This window comes from Bactrocera latifrons, unplaced genomic scaffold (assembly GCF_001853355.1).
Source record: "Bactrocera latifrons isolate USDA-ARS-PBARC rearing strain unplaced genomic scaffold, ASM185335v1 scaffold_101, whole genome shotgun sequence".
In the NCBI taxonomy this organism is placed as follows: domain Eukaryota; kingdom Metazoa; phylum Arthropoda; class Insecta; order Diptera; family Tephritidae; genus Bactrocera; species Bactrocera latifrons.
The window spans coordinates 337036-364494 of NW_017534420.1; the positions used below are offsets into that span (position 1 = coordinate 337036).

The following is a 27459-nucleotide window of genomic DNA, read 5'->3' on the forward strand; positions in this document are numbered from 1 at the left end:
CAAATTTCCGTTCGGTTCGCTTGCAGTTACACTTCAGCGCGATTTGGTGACAGTCGTTGTCGTCGTCGTCGTCGTAGTTCGTTAAACGCATCTATTTGCTTACAGCTCAGCCAATTTGCTAGGCACTTTCTTGCTCCGATCCGTTGTTACAAAACACGCAGCGTTAATTTTACTACACGCAACCCCAAAGCAACGCCAATTTTCGCATTTGATTGGCGCGTAATTTCTCACCGTTTGTTTGTTTTGATAATTTGTGCGTGGAAATAAATTTCTGAACAACCTACATACATACACACGTAAGCACGTCACGTTGTAACAAGTGGAAAATTAACTTCCTTATATTGCGAGTGATTCGATCGGCAGTCGAGAGTTTTTTTATTCCTGAAACAGTGGAGCAAAGCGCTTACTTTAAAGCGAAAAGTCGTGTGGCGCGCATCATATCGACGCAGGCAACCTCAGCGTATGTCCTGTTAACTGAAACTCAAAATTACCCAAAGTGAATCTTGTGCATCATAGTGGATAAGTAAAGATTTTCTTCGGCTGAATTCAAAGGTTAGTTTTAGCGCGTCGAAAGCTTCATAATTCTGTAGTTAGCAATTTAAAAGGTTTTGAAAAATGTAGTTATTTTAAGTCAAAACCACGTCACAGAATTTCAAAGTGATTTGTATCGCTTAGGCGCGAACATTTTATTTAAAGCGCTAGGCCTGTCTATACACTCCAAAATTACTTAACTTTGACACTTTGTTCGGGGAATAAAGAAAACGGGATCGAAACTCTTTTTCCAGGCTTTATTGAATATGTATTTGAGTGCATAAAAATTTTGATAAAAAAAAGAGATAACATTCGAAACCACCTTTTTTAAGATCTCGACGGGGTTTCTAGGAATAGGTGCTGTCTTAAAAAACTCCATAAAAAATCCCAGTGAAGTACGTACGTTCTATGCTTTACAACAAATTTTAAAAAATTGCGCAAATTGGCGGACTTAAAAAAAGTTACAATTCTTATACAAATAATTATCAGAAAATAAAAATACTTCAATATTATTAAAAACCAAAAGTGGTTTAATAAATAATGTTAGCAAGAAGTTACAGTTAATAGAACGAGTTGATACTTGGGTGTTCTTTGAGTATTGTTGCCGACCAATTTTAAATATGCAGTATCGAGAAAAATGCGTTTAAAATTTACCATGCTGAAGTTGACTAATTTTGGGCAGGAAAAAGTTGTTTCATTCCGATTTTTGAATTCTAAAATGGGCTTAATCCCATTCGATTCGACTTCAACTAATTTCATAATCAAATCCTTTTCGAAATTCCTGTTCTAACTGAAATCTCATCATCTGACATTTGAACAATCTAAACGGAAAGAAACATAGTAAGCAGCGACTAATGTATAAGTATAACTATACCTAAATCAATTGTACATATATAAAACGGAAGCTATAAGGTGTATCGAAATGTTAGAGTATTTGGATACGAAGAATTATCAAAACATGTGTTTTTACTTCGAAATCCAAAATGTATCCAATTTCGGGTAAAACATCCAAAATGAAAATATTTATAGTTTTAAGTCCTGATGGTTGTAGTTCTACTCTTAACAGTGATAGTAATGCATCGGTATTAACATGTGCCGAAGAAAAAAAATAAATCAATGTGTTTAGCTCTCCGTCAACTGTGCACAATGGTGATCTAACTGTAAAATCTATCCTTGGCTGCAAAAATTACATTTTTTGGTGCATCTTGCAATGTTAAAAATATATCTTATGAAAGTTTCAAAAGATGTTATAAAGTATCCTTATAAAATTTGAAAGTGAAACTAAAATCTAATGTGTGGGACCCTATCATCCAAGTACCTATCTTATCATATAAGCTAAAATAGGTCTCAGTAGTTTCAAAGTAATTTTTCGTTTATACGAATAACTAAAATAACAGTTTGGCTGTTCCAGTTAATTTTATTTTGATAACATACAATGCTCACTACTTAAAATAAATTCGTTAACAATATATTTTGTTTGTATTGTATTGTTGCAGTAAAACCTCTACAACGGCTACAGCGGTGCAAAGAATCTTGAAGTTGTTGATGCAACTGCAGCACAAATTGCTGCGGAAACTAGTCAGTCTGAGTTCGGTGGCGATACGTTAGTTCTGTTAGAGCCACGTTCTGTTCAAGAGTATTAGAAGCGTATTTAAACGACGAGAGCGTCAAGAGAACGCGAATATTATAAATAGAACGGTTTTATCAGTTGACTTGCATTTGAAAGAAGCGACCCATAAAGAGGAAAGGCAAGAGCAGAAACACCGCGTAAGGGGCAATATCGGAATTATCTTCACTTTTATTCGTAGAGCTACAAAATTGCGAAACTGGGTAAATTGTGGTTAGTCGTTAAAGGTATGTGGCAGCATAATATATTATTGTATGTTGATTAAAGTGGCATAAATGTGTACAAGAAGGGAAGAGAAAGTCTTCTTCTAATTACTTTGGACGTTCGGTGACGTTTGTTATCTACGAATATTTTCAAACCAAATGGGTAGAAGGATATTGCAGAAAATTCTATTGCAAAGTTATGTTCGTTTTAATGAAGAAGAATCAGTAATAATTATTTCTTGTGAAATTATTATAAATGCAAAATAACAATATTTACTACTACATATTACGAAAAAAATTATCATGAATTTTGAAATACTTTCGTCTGAGGACGCCAAAAATTTGGCCTAACTTCCATATCGACTTCAAATCCAAAAATGCACAGTGATATTGCTTATAGATTTTGTTACCTGGTTCTATTGATTGAATGAAAATAATTTTAAAACTAAGGAAATATTCTAGCTAGAAACTAGCTGGCGTTTGTTGCGATTATGGACGCTTTCGATGACATAAATCCAGCGGACTGCCGTTATATTTTTCAAAAGCGTTGTCGAAAATTGTTATTATTATGTTTGATTAGTGGTATATTCTTCTTTGTAAGTGGGATTTCCGTAACTCTGATCAAGTCACAGTTTTGCATTATTGAAATTTTTAAACTCTTTTCTATTGTTAACAAAAGCAGTATCGCATTTAAATCATTATTTGGAAACGAAGCTAATTTAGTTTCAAAATTGATAACAATTGTATTGTCCGTGATTTCAGTATACCAATTTCATCAATATTCTTTTTATCAGGGATACTATGTGAACAAATTCTCTTATTTTATGAACCATTGCTAATTTAAAACATTCAATGAAGCTCAAAATATGTTGGCATCGATAAAATCTTTCTGAGTTGCATAGCTATTCAAAAACCAATACTCCAAATATTTTAGATCATTATATTTCTATATATTTTAATTAACTATGTCTTTTTACCGGTTTAAGATTTTTCATTTAGTACTTATATGAAAATTTTTTATTGGTTAAAACTAGGTAATATATGTTATATCTCTTTATATTTCTATATATTTTACTACAAATTTTAATGCTTCTAGCATCATAAATCGGAAATGAGTCCTGATTATGGCGGTTTCAGGGGTTAACTTTTCAGTGATGTAAGGTTTCTAATTAATGAGGAGATCTACTAATTTTAATGTAGCAGAAGGTAGTTTTAACGGCCGGATATAGTGCGTGAACCAATTGCTATATAATTTTAACTTCATAATTATATATTTTTATATTATTTATAATATACATATTCATTTAGAACAGCGTGTTTCCTAAAGTTGGGGAAACTTTTAAGCAGCAAAAGGACGATCCCTGTTAAAATGAAAACATCTAAAATAATTTTTTATTGTCGCCTTTAATATACTCACTGGCGAGATCTATATTATAATACAGAGATATATACGCATACGTATGTATACAACACTGTTAAATAGTTTTTTGTTTCCCCACATTTCCATTGGGTCATTGCAAATCGATAAAATCAGAATATTCCACTTTTAACTTCAAAAGTAAACTTTCCGCATAAGTTAAATAGCTTAGTCAGCTGGCATTCCCACTCGTTTTCGTTTTCGGAAATATAAATATAACAATTAAAATTGCGCGTCATCAATTTGTTGTTTAAATAGTTAACTTGAACAAATCAATATCAACTGCTCTTTCGTGTGTTCCATAAATAATAAAGTACTTTTGCGACTCGTGCTAATACTAAGTGCCCACTTGGTATGAACTGTATATGTGTTTGTGTGAAAATTACTACATACACGGAATTGCGTGTACGAAAATGTGGCTGACCCCCCACTTGAACTACGAGTGCGTGCGTGAAGAAAGTATTAAGGACGTTAGCTTTGGAGGACTCTTTGCAGACATAAAAAAATATTGAGTTAACTTGAGTTTGCTTTGATTCTAGTTTCTACGTCAGTAATGAATTGACTCTCACGTATAGCCGAAGAGAATAGGATGTCAGTTGGAACAAGAAGAAATAGTATGTCAATTTTATTATTTGAAGGTAAGGTGGTTTCGACAGATCGTTGTGGATTTTAAAAATTGAAAAAGTAATTTTAGAACAATTACATTTTTTTGGTTTATGTTAATGATTAAAAAAATTGGTATCAAACCTGAATTATTTATTAGCACGGTGCCAAAAGAATGTACAACTAAAACACGATGCCTTGGAATATATAATATAATATGTACAAATTTTGGGAATCGCTCAGAAGACAAAACAAACTCTGCGATTTTTTATTTTAATAGATTTTGGTTCCTGCCTTTTTTCACGAACCTCACTTGTTTAGAAGTCGCTTATTATTTAATTAACCTTGCTAAACTCGAAAAAGTTGTCAAATTTTCTCCTCCCTATCTTCGTTCTGCTCATTTATCAAAAACATGACATCTATAGGCAACAACAAGTTACCGAGTGGGATTCAATACAAGAGGCTATGTAGATATCTCATTAAAGTGGCATAACCTCTGGTTTTGTCAGATTAGTTTTGCTTTACATAATTTAGACTAGTTTTACTATAAAAAAATATTCTTTCATTCGGGTCTTCTTGGATACTCTACTCCACAGAAGCAATATTGTCTTCGGTGACACTGTACGGTGTCTCTAAGAACGCACATTATTAACTAGAATAAATGCGCGATGCATCGAGCGAACCGAGCCATTATTTTGGTAATAAATTTGGATGATTTGCAAATTTCATTTCGGACTAAGTCTATTCTTTATAATATGGCAAACCAAACTGAGTACAAATCAAGTAACAACTGTACTCCGAAAATTGTATAACATCACCAATACAGTTATATTGATTATAGTTTTACGTTTCTTAAAACGAACTCTTTTTATATTAAAAATGGATTCTAAATAAGGTAATAAGCAAGTTTCATAAGAAAATTATTATTTTTCATTCCAATCTTTTATAAATAAGCTGAAACTACCGCATTCTCCTGTGATACAAATTTTGTCCGTCGAATAGTTTTGGAAAATTTGAATATTTATATTTATTGTTCTGGCACGTGTGGTTAATTTCTCATCTATTTACCACCGAATTATATACTAGTGAATTTATCTGAAATATTTCAATTGTCAGAGTGTGCAAGGCGCTTCAATAAATTACTTTGCCAAATGGCAAAGAGTCAAAGAGAAGCATCATCGAATGAATTTTTTGTTTTGTTTAATTATTCAAACGCCATACGTAGGTAAAAGTCATGCGATTCGCAAATGGGCACTAATTTGCGAAAACGGAAAAACCAAAGAGCAAAGCAAAAGTCAAAGCAAATAGAAAAAAGTTGGGCAACAACGCCGGCGTTGGGCAACCAAATCGATGTCAGAAGAGATTAATAACAATTAAAACTATTTTTAAATATTTTACATGTACCTAAATGCATTTTCAAATCTGAAAATAAAATGCAATGTAATGTGACGGCTACTTAATTTTGTTGTACAGGGTGACACATAATGATTCAACGATTCGATTTATGATGTCAATAAATTGTGTTCGGGTATTTAAGTTATTAATAATCGATTGTATATGAAAAATATTTGTTTTGGCTTGAACTTACTTTCATTTTTTCTTTGATGTTCAAAGAACTATAAAATCAACTATTAAAGTGTTTTACGAAGCACTTTTGAAAGTAGTCCACACGCATTATTGAGGTTATGATATATCTAAGTAGAATTAGGTAAGCATGTCGACGTTTATATGAATTGAGTTGTTGTGAAGTTATATATAATATTTTCTTAAACCAAATAGACAAGCAAGTAGTTTAAAAAGAAAATAATAATAATTAAAATACCATAAATCCTCTAATAAATCAATATCGACAAACTAATTTGGCACAGAGGATCACAGAGTGAAGGTGAATGGGATACTTTAAATGAAATTGTGGTTCTGGATCTGCAATCATAACATCAAAATCAAGAACGCAAAATTAATTTTTTGAAAGAAAGGGGTTATTATTACCAAGCTGCCAATAAGTTTTTTAGGTAGTCGCTATTCTGGTTTGGATGCATGCATTTGAGGTGCTTTTTCCGGTGCATATGCATTTCCATTATGAAAATACTATCCTCTCACAATAATTTAAAATTACTCAGATTTCTTAGTGGCCATCATCATTAAGAACGAAAATGAAAATGCCTTGCATGAATGTTTCTTCGGGATACTTTGCCCGATCATTACCAAGTGTACTTGAGCACATACATATGTATTATGATAGGTTAGGTTAGGTGACACTGACTGGCATACATCAACTGGTTCTTTGCAATGCCAGATGGAGGTGTACGGCCGACAGAACGTCAACGCTTTTTTTCGAAGTTTAATAGAGACCTTATATCTAATTCTGATACTTCATCCAGTCCCTTTAATTTCGAAGATAAGGCCGGGCAAAAGCAGACAGGGAGTTCCAGCGTCTCTCAATCTTACTTCTCTACACTTTCTACATGTGTCATCGTTAATGATGCTCATAAAGCTCGCATGTGCTGCCAATAAGTTGTGATTTATGACTAAGCCAACAACCGTCCTGTAGTATTTTCGAAACCGTGTGAGTAGAAAACTTGCGTACTTTCCTACCGCTTCCTTGAACATGATCCTGGCGATTCCATCTCACCTTGACCCGTCTGACAGCCCTTTCGGAAATTTTGTGATGTATCGTTTTAACGATATTTCGTTTCACGGCTGGAGATTATTGCTTTAAACGTCGCTTGTTTATCGACGTATTTATATTGTCATTTTTTGCGTTGTTAGCTAATTCAGCAGGTTTTCTGGTAGAAGAGACTTCTGGCTGGAAGAAGAGTTGCAAGATTTAGCCCCGCGTCCATTTCGTCGATTCCATCGCGTCATTTTTTACCCCTAAGTATACGTTAAGTAGTTCGCATGCCTCTGCCCCATTCATCCTCTTTTAGCGTGACGTGAAACCTTCTCTCTTAGGTAAAGCGTGAGAATATGTGATCTATTTTATCCATCGACATCATCATCATAGCGGTATGCCCGAAGATTCTTATTGAAAATTCACCAAACACCACCAATTTTGCAGCTGATTTCGCTTTTGAGTTTTCCATTGCAATTTCAATAGGTGGAAGATTGATTAACATTTCAAAAGCAACCGGTGGAGTGGTTCTCAATGCTCCCGTTATGTAGAGAGCAGCGAGCAATTGTATTCGTTCCAACGGCATTTTTTATGATAAATATTTTACTGGCAGCGGTCCAACTGCCACACCAAAGCACCAGCATCTATTGGTCTTTTCCAACTTCTCCTCCACATTGGTCAGGTTTTTGTTCAAAATTACTTCCAGGTACTTAGTATGATCTATAATGGTTAACTCTATCCCGTTGAGCAACGATGGTTTCCATGACGGAGCATTATATCTCCTTACAAAGAGAACCATATCCGTCTTACCTGTATTTACCTCTCCATTAGCGGATAATGCCCATTGGTGTACGATTTTTTAGAGCTCTATTCATTACGTTACTAATTGTGCCTAGAAACTTGCCCATCGAATGGTGAAATTCAACTAGTTTTTTCTCCATAAATATGATATCAATGAATTTATGGATCAAGGGTCTCGAATCATATAACCTCCCCGGCCCCTGATTTTTTCTCTATGGCCCTGACTATGAAAATACTCCTATTTTGCGGCACTTCAGTATTTATGTCTATATATTTGAAAATTTGGAGTGAAGATAAAAAAGGAAAAAGGTTTATGGTATATTTTCGACTCTGCTGCTCCTTCTTGGCATAAAAAAGTAGAAATGAGCTCAACCAGCTCCACGAGAGGGTAAGCTGTTCATATTTGTGATGGGACCGATACGCATATGGCTGTGCTTATACTTATTTCACATGACATTTTTATATTTCAATCTCAATGTCTGCCAACTGGCGGGATACTAAATCTCCTATAATCAGGGAGCGGGACTAAATTATTTGAAAATGAAAAATGTTGAGTTTTATTAGTTTTTATTGTTGGCACTGCTGTGGTTGGAAAAGGTGTCGACACAAAATTTTGCTTTTATTGCCATCTAGAACAAAAAATTTGAAATTTTGGCACTACAATCTTTAGAGTTTATGGAAGTAACTAAACAATTTAAGACTTTAGTATTAAATTTTAGTAGATTCACACATATGTAAAGTAAATTCCTTTAGCAAGGCACCCAGATGCTTTTCTATATGAGTGTGGCAACAAATGATTTGAGACGCCATTCCAATTTAGCGGATCAATAAATGTCATCCCAAATGAAAGCTTGTCATTCACTCAAACTAATAATGCTTTTCAAATTGAAATAATTGTCAGTATTCTAAAAAGCAACAGATGGAGTGTGCCGGTAATAACAATAACAACAACAACGTAGTAAATGTTGTGAGCTTTTGAAAAGCAATGAAATGTTAATTAACAATAACGTCGGCATGCGCGAAACATGCTTACTGGAAAAAAACCACATATTGGGTTGAATGATATAATATTATATTGCAACGTAGGCACTTATGCCAACTGCACTAGTTAATTTTTGTTTTTGTTTTGTTCGAAAGCAGAGTGAGGCAACAAAAAATATGAAAGTAAGTTGGTATGACAGTTAGCATTTGTTTGCTATAAAATCAACATTTTAAGCTTACGGTTTCCGCATAAAGCTCCGCACGTGCTCACATCGATTGCTCCGTTGAGTTTATCCTGCTAAGAGAGCGCCGCCTATAATAGGCCAGACCGTGAGCATAGTTACTCTCATTCGCTTTTGCTATTCTGACTTGGACGGAGTTGCTGCTTTGCGAACCACAATTTTTGTGAAAATAATTACTGTGAAAATTTCTTTAAGCACACAGTCGGAAAAGCAGGGAACGCTGGAGAAAGCTGTTGGAAATTTTAAAACAAAAAAACCTAAATAAGAATTATAAGTAATAATTGGTTTAAGTGCTTACAAATCAGACAAAAATTAGCAAAGTGTCGAAGAACTAGACGGTGCAACGCCCTTTTGTGTACCCACAAATCAACTGAGAAGTGCAAACATACTGATTTGGCCGACACTTGACACAGATTAACTGTGCAGGAGAACTGAAAATCGATTTTTTCGTCGGAAAATTCGGGTCTAGTGATACCAAGTGAATATTATTTGATTTTTTTTCTTACTAACTCTAAAGAAATTTTGCTGAAAACTCGAATTTAATATTGTGACGAGTACGTTTCTAGTTGCAGCTTCACTTAACTGCCCAAGTACTATAATAATATCTTGAAAGAATCTTTTCAACAAAAAAAAAAAAAAAAAAAAAAAAAAAAAGAAAAAGAAAGAAACAAAATTGAGTTTGTTTCACTTTAAATTTTCACTTCGAGTGTTCGTTGAGGTTTTATAAATAATTTTCAACAAAGTTTCCAAGTAAACCACAACAACGGAGCCAATACTAAAATTTCAATTGCTACTAGACGTACCGGACGAGTCCGCCTATACAACTGGGCGGCATTCACGTCCCAAAAAAACCACTCCGCATCGGTAGCCGTACAGCATTGAAATACGCCACAAAAGCGTTATGTCAATTAACTGTCAAGTTAGCAACATCAATTGAATATACATAGCTCCGGAATCAATGGCGTACTTAATCAATATACTTAAATTTAATGTGAAATATTTAAAAAGTAATTAATAACCGTCATATATACCTATATATGTATAAACCCATAATAATAATTGTAACGGATTGTTCTCTGACGCACAAAGTAAAATCAGTAAAAAATAATAAATCCCTAGCAAAAAACAAAAATTAAGAAAAAAAAATAATAATAATAATTAAACATGCAATAAAACGAAAATAGAAACCTATTACCCACTATGGATCAATAAACAATTACCTTAATAGCCAACGACGAGCCAAAGCCAAATAGGAAGATAAAGAAATTGGTAATTAGAAAAAAGGCGAACACAAAAAACCCCAGCCAGAGGGGCCGCCATTATCGATTGCTCCAGCTTAAATAGCGCATACAAGTGTGTATGTATCTACATTACCAATTGTAACTCAGTCACTGCGTACCAGTGTCGCTGTGCGAGCTTTAATTTTTTGTTTTCGGAAACCTCTTTGCCCATTTCTCTTTCCTTCCTTCTGCCGCTGTACACATTTACGCTCTACGAATAGCGCATCTATCGAAAGTGGCCAATTGGGGCAAAGCGTCCAATTATACAATGGAAAAATCTGAACAATTTTCAGATTATCTCTTTGCGAAAATGGGCCCGCCCAGTAGTACAACTGTTAATGGCACCGAACTGCCACCGAAGACCACGGAACGTAGCGGTGCGCCACGTGAACTGACCGGCTACCGGAAATGGTTGCGGGAGAATCTCATGTTGCTGGTGACGCTGTCGGGTGTATTGTTGGGAGTCATTTTCGGTGAGTAGAAAAATAGTCATAAGTGCGTATTATATAATATTATTCATCAACTATACTTTTAAGATTCAGTAAGTTTAGGGATTTTTGAGTTTAATTAAAAAAATTCTAAATACAAAAATAAACATAGAAATACGCAGGGCACTAGTGAAAGTCCCCTAACTCTATAATAAACACTAAGATAAGGGATATTTAAAAATAATTTTTTGATTCCTAAACCATTATCTAATAGTGTTACGATATAACAATCAAATCTAACACATCAAGGTTTTGTTGCCAATATCTTTTGCTGTATGTCAATACAGTAAGTAATATTAAACTTATTTTATCAATTTGCGTGAACTAAATTTTCTTTAAAATTATTTGCTTTATAGCTATTAATTTAATATTTTATTGATTTAATCTATCCTTTAAAAAATATCTTCCTCTAAATCATTCGAAACTATCTTTAATTGGAATCATACAGTTTAAGTAGTAATAGGAGTAGTTCTCAATATAGGACTTTTTAAATCTATACTTTATTTTTTTATGTATATTTTTCGCTTAAAATTTTAGCGGTTTACCGTTTTTAGTTGTTTTAGTTAAATACATTATTTAGAATTAATTTGTCATTAATTTCCAAAGGGACTAAAAAGGAAAGATGGAAACAAAATTGATACACGATATGCCCCAAATGAAACGAACTGTCAAATTTTCTTATTAGTCGTAAACAAAGCACCCATAATTCCTTCATGACGTCAGGAAGTAACATGTTTTTCTGTCGAAAGTTCACCAAAAAGTAACCGCTTCGAAACTCTTCCTTGTGCCTGCACCAACTATCCGAACTCTTTATGAGTCAATAATTTCTGTGCATTCTTGTGGTCTTATCTTCTCTTACATTCATGACCTGTCATTATTTTTATTATATTGATGAAATCAGAGTGAAATTGCACTCCAGCTGTCAAGTATATAAATAATAAAATTAGTACCAGAAACTTTATATAAATTGCCAATTAAAATTCTTTTCTTGAAACGGTTTCGATGGTTCCTCTTCCGTGTCTTCATGGAGCATTTTGGAACAGAAAAAACCGAATCTTTGGCTTCAATCGAATTTAGCTTCCTTACATATATTTTTCATATTCGACTGAATTATTAATTCGATATTTAATCGAAGGGCAAATAAATAATATATTGACTATATAAATTGCCTAAAAAAGGTTTTGGATATGATATAATTGTTTATGAGCTTATAATTTGACAAAATAAGCAGCGTAGTTTAATGTCAAGAGAATTGTAATGTGAAATTGCTCTCAGGCACGCCATGTATTCATTATAACTACACTAACTATTCAGTAAGAGAATAAATATCTGAATGTTTATCTAGAATAACTGAGCATTACTTGGAAAATGTTCACTATTTGGAAATTTTTTATATCCTGAACGTTTGAAAGGAAATTTGTTAGATGTACGTATGTAAATATATATATGTACGCATGCAAGTATATATGTATAAATGGGCAGCGTGATAAGCTTAGTCGATTTAGCAAAATCCGTCTATCTTTGTCTAAAATTTCACAAAATTCTTCAAAGCATGCTGCTAATTTGTCGTAACCGCCGATATCAGACCACTATTGAATGTAGCTGCCTAAGAAACTGACAAATCAAAATACAATCCGTTTATGGACATTTTTGTATGATGAAATATCATCACGAAATTTGAGGTGGGTTATTACCTAAGGCAATGGTACAATCTTCGAAGAAATCATTGAGCTCGGACCACTATAGCATGTAGCTGAATCTTTTGTATTTGTGCAGGGTATTATAGCTTCGGTGCAACTGAAGTTAAAGTATTTTTATACCCTGAACAGGGTATATTAATTTTGTCACGAAGTTTGTAACACCCAGAAGAAAGCGTCGGAGACCCTATAAAGTATATATATAAATGATCAGTATGTTGACCTGATTTGATTTAGCCATGTCCGTCTGTCCGTCTGTATGTATATATACGAACTAGTCCCTCAGTTTTTAAGATATCGTTTTGAAATTTTGCAAACACCATTTTCTCTTCAAGAAGCTACTCATTTGTCGGAACTGCCGATATCGGACCACTATAACATWTAGMTGBCATATAAACTGAACGATCGGAATCAAGTTCTTGTATGGAAAACTTTAACATTTGACAATGTATCTTCACTAAAGTTGGCACAAGTTATTTTCTAAGGCAACAATATAATCTCCGAAGAAATTGTTTAGATCGGTTAACTATAACACATAGCTGCCATACAAACTGAACGATCGGAGTAAAATGTTTGCATTGGAGACTTTTTCAGTTAACGAGATATATTCTGCAAATTTGAGGTATTTATTCTCAAGGCAACGCTGCAATAGTTGAAGAAATTTTGCAGATCGGATAACAAAACCTGCCATACAAATTGATAATCAAAATTAAGTTATTATGTGTTCTTGAAATTTAGCATTGATTATTGCCCAAGATCCGCTTTAATCTTCAAAAGAATTGTTAAGGTCGGAAAAAAAAACAAATTAAATGAAAAAAAAATACACCTGTGAAGGGTATATTAGCTTCGGTAAAGCCGAAGTTAACCTTTTTTTCTTGTTTTATTCGTTTATATTTTTCTTAAACAGTTGCCACCAGATGATGTAGTAAAACCGTTAAACCGGAAGTAGCGAGACAACGATTTACACGCCATTAAATTTGCTAAAAATAAACGGTTGTTGTCTAGCTTTCATGTTCCTTGTGTAGTTTTCCTTATATTTTTGCTTTTTGTACAAGTACTTGTGGTAAGGGTATATTGGATTGTATGTAGAAGAGTTTCTCAGTCAAGGAACATAAAAAGATGTCTGAATTTTATTGATTTCACTTGTATACACGAACTCCGTCAGAAAATTACTTTCTGGTTAAACTCGGTGGAGGAAGATGGTAACTAGTTCTGCTCTGAATAACTCTATTTGGAAGTAATAAAAAAATGTATAAAAAATAACTAAACATTTGCAGAAGGCATATTCACTAATATCCATGACCACCGTAATGTTTCGGTGCCACCAGACCTTTCTGGAGGGCTAGAAGAGGTCGCTGATGAATGAGCAAATCCAAAGTGAAAACGGTGCTCATTGTCTTTTTTGATATCAAAGGCATCGTTTACCATGAATTTGTTCCTCCTGGGCAAACCGTTAACGCCAAGTTTCACGGGGAAGTCTTCAAGAGACTTAAACGAAGGGTCAATCAGGTTCAACAAGACATCGCAGCCGATTGGAAGTTGCGTCACGACAATGCCTGTGAGCCGGTCTTTCTTGTGAATAGCTGTCTAACTGTGGTCCCTAAGATCTTTTTTGTATCCTTGCATGAAAAGGCCAATTAAGGGAAGCATTTTATAGGACAGGGGGATTCAAACAATGTTTGGAAATCACGGTGGCAGCGTTGCATCGACGCAGAAGGTGCCTATTTTGAAAGATTTTAAAGAATTCTAAAGATTGGTTCAATGATTTTTTTTTTTTAAATCGACTCAGTCCTATTACTTTCCGGACAAACCCTGTATGTATATAAAAATCGTATGATATCGAAGAGCTTATTATATTTTTGGACTTCGAAGGTACTTAGCTGGATTAAAAAGTCTATAATGGTATTCCAATTTTCAAATATCTGGCATAATGAAGGTATCGAAAATTTTAGTAAGTTATGCGAAGTTATTGTAGATATCTACATCTAGATGTTAAAACATTAGATCATGGAACTTAGTCTTATTTGGGTCACAAAAATACAAAAATGGTACTCATTCAATAACGCAAAGTTGTAGAATTTATTGCAAACTGACGATATCGCAAAGCAGCTGTTCATTTGGTACATGCGACTAAATTGCAATTATGCGATAAAACTTTTACTGACATTCATGGCAATTTGTCGTAAATCATAAGCAGCTGTTTACTCATTTCTCACGTTTTGGTTTCTTCGGAAATGGATAATGTAAGCACATCTAAATATTAGTTTGTCAAATATCTCCCTTCCGCCTTTTTGATTTTCGCGGCTATGTATAAAGCGCTATAGAGCTCGTATCTTTCAATACTATGCATCTTTGAAAGATCTCGACATAACCTACAAAACGACGCCATGCTTGATTAATTTTAAATAGCACATATGTATTTTTTCCATGGCTTGAACTTAGCAGTTCACTCATATTTAATCTAGTTTAATGTCAACCTACAAGTGGAAAGTTAAAATTGCCTCGGAATAAAATTATGTTAACATCTCATATCCAACAATGGCTGAAATCGGACCATTCACCATCAAATCATCAGATATCAAAAATGAGGTCCTATAGGTACTTATGACTGACTTTTTATTGGAAATATCTGTTAATATGTTAGATAACTTTAAGAAATAACAGGGTTATTTTTTATTGACGATAATATAACTTGGTGTTAAAAATAGGTTAATTGGCTGCAGTACATCTCTTAATAAAACAATTATACTTCGGGTTGACTTTATACCGCATATATCAGCCAATATTTAAGGTGGCAAAATTAAGTGTATGTATAATCTTGAATATATTTTAATGAAAATGGATGAAAACAGTCCAGTTTCCATGTACTGAATATACTAATTTTCACTATTCTATTATATGTATGCCGAAAATGTCACTCAAATTGAGTTGAAATATGGCCACGGGCATAATTTAGTTGAATGTTATAATTAAATGTAATCAGCCTAAAAGTGTTCACAAATATATAATTCGCATGTAAAGTCAATATTTATATATTTATTGCAGTTTAATCTTTGCAATTTTAAAACACGTTCCGTAAACAACGCTCTCTTTTCAAAATGATTCCAAATTACAGCCTGCTTTCATGAGACACGTTGAAATAAATTTTAGTTGCTTTTTACAGCAGTTTTAAATAATATGTGAATTTGAATCAATATTATTGTTCCACAAATATTTATTTTTTATATAACGGTTGTAATTCGGAACAATGTAGTTTCGCAGACACTTTTATAGTTAACCTAATTGGAATGATAGCCGAATACACATTTACTACATTATTACTATACATGTAATTGGAATTTGTGGGTGCTTGTGTAAATGTAGAACTTGAATATTTATAAAAATTCGCTGCATTGCACAAAATTGTACGGACACGTATATACTTGTAGTTAATGGAAAAATAAATAAAAGTAATGGTCACTCTGCTATGAAACATGAAACTAGTGAAGGGAAATATTTGTGCCTAGAAATGACGATTCAGTACTGACTTAGTTCGGAAAATACTACATTTCTACCAGTTGCAAAGGTAGACATATTTTTATCAGATATTTTATCTAAGGAGTATAAGCAAGAAACAAACAATATGTAGTAAAAACGACATAAGTAATGGATTTAACTCACATATCTTATTTTCCCTAAATTGTGTTTTTTTTTAACATATTTGAAATTTTGTAATTCACCTGATTTATTGAAATTCTTGGAGAAATCAATTTAGAGTAATTGAAATTTATTTTTAAAGAATAACTGAACTTTTTGAAAGCTGTGTATCTTTTGCACACATAGGTTCGTTCTCAACTGCAAAGCCTCGAGTTTGTATATAAGAAAGCGCTACTTGTTAGGAAATGGTATCAATTTTGTAGCTTTATTTTGCGATTAATATCTAGATGTAAAGAGACGAATATTAACTATATATAATTTCTATTAGAAGTACTTCTTAATAATAATAATAAGTTTCTAAAAACTAAACAAAGCCAAATCTTTCCATGCCTGGTCTCCAGAACGCGGAAGTATGGGAAGGTGTTGTGTATACTCACGGTGCCAGATAGCCAAAAGCTCTTGGATTTTAAATCACCAAATATGTTAAATATCTAAAAAGTTGGCAAAGCATTTTATTCAATATATTATAAGGGAAATGTTCTCGTATCATAAAGGTGCTGGCCGAATCTTAGAATTTCAGCTTAGATAATGGTTTTTGAGTGCATATTTTGGACATGATCGCTTTCCTTCTTTTCTTACTTCTTGAGTACTCTGGGAATAAGGAGAAGAGAAGCGATTCTATCTTTCAGGCTTTACTTAAAATGTATTTGTATATCTACAAATGGAAAATACTGATATTTTGATATAAAATGGGGCTACTAACTCCATCTTCTGAAACTCTAGTAGTTCATGCATTCTGAACCAAACAAAGAGACAAGAACTTAATTTTCATAAGACTTGCTATTAAAGTTGCTTCACACTTTTAGGCTTATAAAAAAGGTTTAATAATTTGACGGAAAAATGCAGCAGCATAATATAATAGTAGTTCCTAGAATAAATATCGTATTTGGTTTACAAAAAAAATTATTGTGAGGTTAGAGTTCGAATACCAAGTCCATAAGACGGTATGCAATAGTGTTCGAGTGCCGCCAATGCCTGATTCGAGAAAACCGCACTTAAAGTTTCATGTGCTCAAACTGAGCGAGCCGTACACATAGCAATTACCTTTGATTAGACAAGGAAATTAATTTTTTCTCTATTATCCTAGAGTGTACCTTCAACTAAAAATGTTGATTTTGGAGTACTCTGGAATGACTTCCTCTCTTTTACATTTCAATAATAGCCAAAATTTAATAAATAACTTTTCTTGCAAATTATTCTGCAACAAGTTGCAAAAATAGGCTACTACCCCCCTCCGAAAAAACAGGCCTTCTTCTCAAAGAGTTCAAAAATAACAGTATCCATTCAATCGCTGGAATGGCCACATCAGATATGTATGAAATAATTTTTTTCTGCGTGGGTGTGTAAACTCCTGACACTTGCGGCATGTTTGCCTTCTGACATGAGAGCGCGATAAAAAGGCGTTATCACATTATAATTAGCCTAATGAGAGTGCCAACGTTAAAAAAAACAAGTAGCATTATCGTTGTTTGTCTCCCTTATTGATACACACCCTCGTACGTCTCGCTGACAGTCACCGCCGATTAATGCACTGCCTTAGCAGGCGGAGGGCACGGTCCCCATACTACGATGTTGCGATGTAATTCGCAATTACGCGAATTATCTTCTATCGGCCGTCCTGTGTGGCGTTCCTCACGGTTCACTGGCTTTCCCGCAACAAAACAGTACACTTGAATGGCTGTCAAGTTCACTTGTGTTTTCAAAACACGGAAAAAATGGCAAAACACTTACATAAGCAGAAGTGTATATATGTATGTATATGTGTGTGCATAAAAAGCGAACGAACGAATGTGACCTTGAGCTTGTTGGCCCAGTTTACAAGAACGAAGTGTCATTCGCGTGCTCAGGCTGTCACTCGGCCATGTCTTGAGCTTACTACATAAGTGCCACCACATAACAGTTTATACATATGTATGTATATGTTCGCATAAGAGTATATGTACTATGTCAACATGCAAGCATATTTGCTTCTATCCATCATTTTAATGTCACCCCTTTTAAATATGGCTCATTTAATTTCATTGAAAAAAAAGTAACGAAGAGTTTAGTTAAAATCGCGCGTAACCGAACATTTCACACTCTTGTAACTTGCAAGAATCAAAAACATTGAAATACCTTAGGTTGTAAAATGTCAACCAGTTGATCCGAATCCAAGCAATTAGGTATACAAGTATTTGTATGTAGAAAACAATCACCGACCGACGTATTCGACATAAGGTTCGTTAGAGTAATGAAAGTAAGTATATGTAGTATATGGAAGAGGGGGTTTCATCGACACGATTTTGTTTATTTTGGTAAATACTATATATCATGGAATATGTCATATCCTATAAAATCTTCCCTGGATTTCCTTAAGCTAACTAACCTACCATCTCCAATCGTATGGTGTATATACTTATGTGTGTACATACCATGTATGTTATTTACTGAACATTTGATAAAACATCGAATCTTTAAAATATGTTACAGACATTTATATTCCTAGTCTTATAAAATCCAAAATTTGAACATAATGATATTTATAGAACCCTGCTTAAAAATTAGGAGGTCGGTGCTTAACTATACCAAAATCATCATATAGCGAGTTTTGTGAACTGATTTTTATTAATTCGAACAATGTACTAATTAAATTTAATGTGCTCTTGAAAATCCGAGTGAAGAGTTTTCCAAGTGATCTTGAAGTCTCTGAATCTTCTCATGTGACATATTGAATACATCTTAGTATTGTCAGACGTAAAACCCCTGGCCATATAAAGTGAATTCAGCCTTCAAGCAGAGCGATAGACACGCGTGATTTCCACTATCGTATTTGGGCGAAAGTAATCTGAATATCTGAAAAACTGGGCATTGATATCAGCTTTAACCTATTAGTTAGTTAGTTAATGTAGTCTTTTAACCATAAGGGACTATGGCCATTTAGGATTTTATTTTTTTACGTTAGAAGTTAGCTAGTTGTCAAAGTGGTACCATTCTTTCCCATTGTCCAGCCTTTGAAAGACTGAAGTTGAAACAGCTCTACAGTTTTTTCTTAGGCGAAAATAAAAGACGAAACTGAGATTAGCCACCTCAAAAAAGGTTTGGTAGGCTCATATGCTTTGTGGACTTGTAAGGAACTTTTAAGATTTAAGAATAACTCAATTTATAAATAATACATATTTGTGGAATTATTATTAATATATATATATGTATGTATAGCATATACACAAATGCTGTAAACTAAAGTATTGTCTTTTCTTCAAAGGTTTTACGTTGCGGCCCTTGAACTTACATGAGGACTCCATTATGTTGATTTCCTATCCGGGCGAACTCTTCATGCGCGTCTTAAAGCTTATGATTTTACCGTTAATCATTTCCAGCTTGATCGCCGGTTCGGCTAGTTTAAATGCACGCATGAACGGTAAAATTGCATTGCGCACTTTGGTGTATTTCGTGACGACTTCGTTCTTGAACGCGCTGCTCGGCATTGCCTTGGTGCTGCTAATCCATCCCGGTGATCCTAATCTACATAATACCGCCGATCGTTCTACTGATAAAAGGGCTGTAAATCTACTGGATAGTCTTTTGGATTTGGGAAGGTGAGCGAAAGAATAATAGTTTATTTGGTTCACCTAACGGTTGTCAGTACCACCTAAAATTAATCGAGACTGATAGATGGTTATATGCAAATGATCAGGATGACGAGACGAGTTGCATTCCGAGTGACTATTTATTTGTCTGTCTGTCAGTCAGTGTAAGCGATAACAAAAGAAAGGACAATTTCATAGATGGATATAGAATGCCCTAACTAGGGCACTAATTAAGATTTGGAGCTCATGAGGCTGAACATTTTTAAAAAGTGACGTGGTCCCACCCTATTAATAAGCTTAATATATTGTATAGCGATAAACCAATAACAAAATGCGTCATGCTGACAGAAGGCTTTATAGGAGTCGGTGTCAAAATAGGAGAACGGCTGTGACAGCACCTATTTTTATGTGAATACCTGTATCTTAGGAACTTATCAACCGTTATCAACTATTTTCAACTAAATTCGGTACCTACATACTTATGACATTCCTTTGTAAATAACGTCGTTTCGCTTATAACTCAAAATTTAAATTTCAACCGATTCTTTCACCACGAACAGGTACTAATATACCAAATATAGGATTTTCAAACTTTTTGTTGGCATTATACTATATCGGTTAATATGTACGATTTTTCAGTCAAATTAACTTGAAGTTTAATAATTTATATACCACCGTTTATTCCCGAAAATATATGAAATAATGAGATACTACTGCATGTAATGATTTTCGTTATTCTATGCAGAATGTGTACATAGGTCAGTTTGTTAGTTATATGTATATTTATAGAACTGCTTGAAAATAAGTTCTCGACAACAAGCTCCCAAACTACCCAGTATAGTGATTATCGACTTTCATCCTGACTTTAAGCAGTGACGTTTTCCAAGCCAACTCATTATATTCAATTTAGCCTATAGGGTTAAGTAAATATCACATTTGAGTTTGATATGTATATAATTTTAGTAAGTTAAATTTTAGAAGTAACACATATATACCAATAAAACTATTGTAATTGAGTGTATGACCTTTAATGAAACTTAGTAAATACCAAATTTAATTGTAATTCAACAGAGGACTTATTTTATATACAGAGAACGTCTTTCATGATAAATGTTCTCTGTTATATACGTATATCGTTCTCTACCTATATCGTATATCATATACGTTCTCTGCGTATGAAATTTACGTTCTATGGCATTTATTTAATAATTATAAAGAATTCTCGTCACCCTGTTATCGAAGTCGCACAAATGTGGATGAGCCAGTGTAAAATTTGAATTATTGCGAACAGGGTGTTAGATTGACGAAACTTCTCCCAACAGTTTGAGATACGCTGCGTTTCCCGTCATCATCCGGTATGGATTTGCTTATGCCACAATTCTGATGATAAGGCAGTTTATATCGATACCGGGTGGCTAAGGAACTTCAATATGATAAGAGCATATGTTTGCTTGTGCAAATGTTTTGTGAGCAAAAAATACCAGTTGTTTGCATTTCCGTTTACATAACGGAAATAATACTAAAGTGTTTACGGCAGGCGGACGAAATTTTTGGAAACAATTTTTTTTTGTTTATTGTGCGATGGAGAAAAGAAGATAAATTGTTTCTTGCGAAGGGTTGCCACCTGTTTAAATGATTTATTCCATCAAATGTAAGTTGAAGTGATTCCGAAATAACACTACCAAGTATATTAGCATAAAAGTAAGCTTCCAATTAAGAAATATTTTTTAGAGACAAAAATTAAAATTGGTAACATTCTTAACCTCTCAAAATATTAATCGATAATATAAATTTAAAATTTTTTGTTAATTTAATTTAAACCAAATAGGTTAGCGAAATAGTTATTTTTTGAGAATTTTTCAGAACGGGATCCCCCTCTTTGAAGAGTTTGCTTGAAGCACATTCATACAACAACAAATATATATAAATATTCAATATGTTAAGCAGTATAGCTATTGTCATTCTTGAATAAAATGATCGAAAGAAGTATATTTCTATTGCCCCTGGAAAATCCTATTTCAATCGCTCTTAATTTTATGGTATCAAATATGAATATATCGTTTAGATTAAGTGTTCTTAAAATACCAGGCTTTGAATTTGATTTTTTTCAGAAACGTTTTCCCGGACAATCTCTTTCAAGCATCGTTTCAACAAGCGCACACTGTTTACCTTCCCAAACCCAGTATTTTGCATACATTCAATGAGACACTTAACGACACCGCGATCGGCACCGAATTCGAACCGACCGAAGAGATACAAGCACAACAACAACAAAGCGGTGACGTACTCGAACCGGCGCTTATACGTGTGGTGCAATATCGCAGCGGCACCAACACGCTGGGCATCGTCTTCTTTTGCCTAGTCTTCGGCACCATACTGGGCACGATCGGCGAAAAGGGGCAAATTGTGGTGGATTTCTTTACGGCCGTCTTTGAGGTTATTATGAAGATGGTCACCTGCGTCATGTGGCTAACACCCATCGGCATTAGTTCAGTGATAGCTGGCAAGATATTGGGCGTCAACGATCTGCATTTAGTCATGGAGCAGCTGATGTGGTTTATACTCACCAATCTGATTGGCGTATGCCTATATCAATTTATTATAATGCAAGGGATTTATTTTGTATTCGTGCGACGGAATCCATTCAAATTCTATGCCGGACTTATACAGCCCATGCTGACCGCTTTTGCGACAGCCTCAACGTAAGCGAACATATCTACATACATATGTAAAACTATGTAACTATCTTGTATGTATGTAACATAAAACGCATAACAGCATACATATATACATACATACATATGTACTTATTGTACTGCCTCATAACGTATCTGAAGTCTTTGTATCTGTGATAATTGCATTCTTGATTATGGTACTTGTATACTCGAAAGAGCACTTTTAAATGCCAGAAATTGTCTCATAATAATATATATGTATATGAGCACGCTCATATTATATAGTATACACATATACATTTATATATATAATATATAACAGTATATCATTAACGTTGGCTGCATTCAAATTTACTCCACGATCATATCGATATAAGTATATATGTATATGGACAGTATATACTATATACTATATACTGTTATATATGCATATATGTATTTTATATGCGGTTGTGTGGTCGAGGTTTTGCCTGTGATTAATGAATGCAGCACCGTTAGACCTATTTTTAATTGCTACAAATATTTTTTCTTTCTTTTAATTTCCAATTTTGATTTGCATTTTAAATTTTTATTTTGAAAAAAATAAAAACTATAAAAATCGTAACAACTCGAAATGCGTCATTTGACAAATAACCAAAAAATCAACATAAATCTGAAAATGTTTACAAAAATAACAAATAACAAATCAATAACCACAATTTTATAAAATCATGATAAACAACAAACTCGAAATGGCCGACTGACTCTTCTCTACAAAATGCCTGTGCTGTGCCTAACGCGTTTTATATGAATTGCTCCTGAAATCTCTGCATCACTTTATCGTCACCCGAAATGGCAATACTTCTCCTCGAAACCCTGAAATTTTGCTGTTGGATCATTACCGTACCGCTTCGTGGAAGTGCAGTGCTGCTGCTCTGCCGATCACCTTTCGTTGCATGAACGACAAGTTGCGTGTGGATCAGCGCATCAGCCGGTTTGTGCTACCGATCGGCTGTAACATCAATATGGATGGCACGGCACTCTTCATTGCGATCGCCTCGATCTTTATCGCCCAGATGAGTGGCATACCGTTGGGTTTTGGTGAACTGGTCACGGTTTTATTGACTTCGACCGCGGCTTCTATGAGTTCGGCTAGTGTTCCGAGTGCTGCTCTGGTTCTGCTGCTTGTGGTCCTTACTGCCATCGATGCTCCGGTACAAGATGTTACTCTACTCTTTGCTGTCGATTGGTTCGTGTGAGTATCTTCTGTAAATTTCATGTACATACGCTTCTAAGCCGCAATATTACCTATGAAAACTAGACTTAAAACAAAACAGACCTTTTCAACCAATCTTCTTAGATTTCAGGAAAGCGTCTTGAGCTTGATCCGCCTTTCGCAAAAATAAGAATTAAAAAATGATTGATTCTGAACTCACTAAATTGAACTGAAGCCAACCTGAATGATCTGACTTTGGTACATCACCATCAAAATACTATTTGGACTCATTTCTCTAAAAACAAACATTTAATATTGGATTCGTCTCAGATTTGTAGGCCCTAGTATTTGTGGAATAAGATCAGAGCAAATGTCCTAATATTGTGCAAAAAGAAGTTGAAACGATTATCTAACAGACAGGCTGAGAAGTTCGTTCCATTTTAGTGGAAATGCTAAATTTTTTTATAAAATTGGTTTAACTATAGATCCCATCAAAAACGATACACTGAAACACTAAAACATGTCTATCAGACAAAATCCGAAAAACTCTGTGGATACGGAAGCACTAAAAAGTAATTTTACCATTTTTTTATTGATTCGAGAGACCGGATTAGCGCCCACTTAGTACAGAGCTTTTGCATACAAAATTTTCATAAGCGATGCCTTCCTTTAGTGCCATCAGAGCACTAGCTTTCGTCCTTAACAGTTTCGTTTGGATATGCACATGGTTCGTCGTCCTCGGTGCCCATTTAGCGAGTATAAATGTTAGTTCTAATTACAAATTTAAGTCTTATTTTCATGGAAATTATGTGGTTTAGCCTTTCTCTTAACTAATAGGTTCTTAATATATTTCGAACAATTATTAAAGGCACGATATTATCAAGAAGTAATCAGCAACACTTTCCAAATAGCTATATTGATCATATCTCTATCTATCTTTCTTATATTTGGTTTATTTTTCGAATCTAATATTTTCTCCATATACCAATTTCAGCGATCGAATGCGCACCACAAACAACATGCTTGGCGATTGTTATGCCGCTGCCGTCGTTGAAGAGCTATCACGCAAAGAACTAATGGCACTGGATGCCGCCATACTCTATCAGGTAATACAATCGGCTTTGATATCGGCCTAAGTATAAAGAAAAAACTGTGTCAAAATTATTCGATAAACGACGAGAAACGGTAGGAATGTACTTAGGTAATTCCATATATTACATACATACATAATTCATATAAAGTTTGAGCAACTCAAACATGACATGCTATTTGCTATGATCACTAAAAATCCGATTGCAGATGTGCTCCACGCGTTGCGAGTTTAAATGTCGTACAGCGGCCACCGCCGGGCAAAAGTGTTGCGTCGCACAACGAAGTGACAATGTACAGCTACCATACCACTTATGTTGCCAGATATTTCTAAAATAAACTTATTACTTCCAATTTCGCTTTACGTTTTACTGATTTTAACTTTTATCTTCCCATTTCTTTCATACAGGAAGTGCCAGTTGGTACGCCAAACGGAAATGCCTTGCTCGAAGGGCAAACAGAGTTGGATAGCAAGTGCTCGATGACCGATTCGGTGGTCATCGATATTAATAATGTGATAAACAGCAGCAATTTGCAGAAGGAGAATACTGGCTATCGCGCTTAAAGCTATAATATTTATTCGACAATTCACGCACTCACGAGTATGTAGGCGCACGAGCACTCTTATTTGCCCAATATTTACACTACGCAAGGAAATAATTTTTAAGTATGAAAGCATATAAGTTGGTAATTTGATGGGATTCACCCATATTATAAAATACAAGTGTATTTGAATTAGTTTATAGTTATATTTTAAAAATTTTTGGCATAATTTTCATGCTTCCCATTAACTTTTTGCCTTGAAAACGTTTCTCGTAAGAACCATTCCTAGGTGACATTAAATTATGTGATGAAAGCATACAGAGTGGTTTATATAGTGGAATTTGTTTCCTTTAATTATATTGTTTTATGCTTTAGTTGACTACAAATTTTCAGAAAAAATGTTATTATACCAAAAAGCCACGAGAGAAGAAATATTGAAGACTTTGGGTCTAAGCAATCAATTTTATATCGGCCTGGTACTTGAGAAAAATGTTTATGGAAAAGAAAACTCTTTTTATAGAACTTCAAGGTGAATAGTGGCTTTGGAATAGTATGGCTCCTTAACTCAGTTTTCTGAGACCTTATTGACGGCATCTCGATCTATTTTCCGAATGTTGTGATTCGATTCGCTATTTCTCTCCACGCCATCTTTGCTTGTGCTATTTACTCAAAATATTCTCATGTAAACAATAACAATATTATTAGGTTTAATTCGAGATAAAAGCTAAATCCTAAAGAAGTATTTCTCTTTCAAAGAAACATAGAGAAATTAGAGATCATATTTCCAAAAAACTGGCATAGTCTATCCGTTTCGCTGCTCTCCAACGCTTGGAGAATCGAGCGCAAATCTTCGACATCTTATTCAGAGAAAAGTCGGGCAATATTGCCACTGTTTCAATATTTACTTAATTTCTCTCTAAGGAGATTGTATCACCTGACTTTCGTCCAAACTTTCCAAAAATATATTTTACCTAAAGGAACATTGAATCAGAAAAAAATGCAGTACCTATATGAACCACCCTGTATACACTTACATAAAAGTATTACAAATAGATATATGAACATTCATAAATCAATACAAATACACAAACCAAATCAAGTGATCAGATTAGCATTCATCAAGTATTGACATAAACAATAAAACCAACAATGGATAACAGGAAAATAAATTAACATCAAATCCTATAATGTATATTCATAACGGATGTAGCAAACATGTATTAGATATTACATAACGTACTTACATAATTTATGGCATAAATAGAAATATATATATTATACGATGTGATTTAAACACCACATTTAGTATTTAATAAAAACAAAAGCAACAAAATGTTGTCCAAAACTAGAACTGTTCTTATAATACCTACATATGTATGTATATGTACTATTATATATATGCTGATGTTTACATACTGTTAAGCTAGCATTTATGTATAATATGTATGTCTGTATACACCCCAGCGTGACATTTAGCGTTGCATCCGTAAAAAATAGAGACTGTCAATTTTTAAAACGTTGCAAAATTTTTTGAAATGTATATGTAATATCTATGTGCATAAGCTAATTGTGAGCCCACCAATTGATACGATATTTTTGTTTCTCGAAATAATTTATCAAAAATTTTACACAACAACAAAAAATGTTCCCAATATACTTATACAGTAAAAACTGAGTAGCGTAAACCAAAGTAGCCAGCAAATGTTTACAAAAGTTCATAATTATAATATACCGACTTACTAGCAAACTGGAAAAAGAAAAATAAAATAAATTAATATAACATAAAATATTGTAATAATAAATAGATAATATAAAATGTTGAGCAAAGTTTTTAGCAAAAGCCACTTATGTACATATATGATTTTAAGCAAACCTATAAATAACTTTTGTTTTTGTTTTTGTTAATTTAGTGCATAAAAATGTTAGTGTATTATTTTAAAGCGAAAGAATATTTGTACATATCTGTATATTTATGAAATTCGTAAGATTTTAAAAATATGTATTCAGGCACCATAGACCATATACCCACTTACATATGTACGTAAGCACACACTGTATACACACACCTATATACAGGTTTTAGTAGAAAGGGCGCTACAATGTTTACGAGGATATGTGGTTATGATGGAGAAGCTTATTGTGTATCTCAGTAACGTTTGTGATGTTTTGATATAAAAGTTATAATAATAAATACACCGAAACAATTTTACTTCA

General features: G+C 33.9%; 1 protein-coding gene across 2 annotated transcripts; it reads left to right on the forward strand.

The window, feature by feature from the left end:
- LOC108967924 (excitatory amino acid transporter) lies at positions 1-27459 on the forward strand. Of its 2 annotated transcripts, XM_018931629.1 has the most exons (8): positions 1-552; positions 2028-2385; positions 10590-10769; positions 19419-19752; positions 21855-22445; positions 23323-23652; positions 24608-24719; positions 25112-27459. In XM_018931629.1, exons 3-8 carry the CDS (start codon positions 10607-10609, stop codon positions 25265-25267), a joined length of 1686 nt encoding a protein of 561 aa, XP_018787174.1. In that variant the 5' UTR covers positions 1-552; positions 2028-2385; positions 10590-10606; the 3' UTR covers positions 25268-27459. The 2 variants fall into 2 exon arrangements, with proteins under 2 accessions (XP_018787174.1, XP_018787164.1); XM_018931619.1 differs by lacking the exons at positions 1-552; positions 2028-2385 and having other exon boundaries at positions 9691-10769.

What these genes read in the sequence shown, in the direction of transcription:
- LOC108967924 (XM_018931619.1), top strand. Translation starts at nt 10,565, where the DNA reads ATGGAAAAATCTGAACAATTTTCAGATTATCTCTTTGCGAAAATGGGC. An exon ending in ATTGTTGGGAGTCATTTTCG is followed by an intron (nt 10,770 to 19,418) that starts GTGAGTAGAAAA and finishes TTTTCTTCAAAG; the next exon opens with GTTTTACGTTGCGGCCCTTG. An exon ending in ATGCCGCCATACTCTATCAG is followed by an intron (nt 24,720 to 25,111) that starts GTAATACAATCG and finishes TCTTTCATACAG; the next exon opens with GAAGTGCCAGTTGGTACGCC.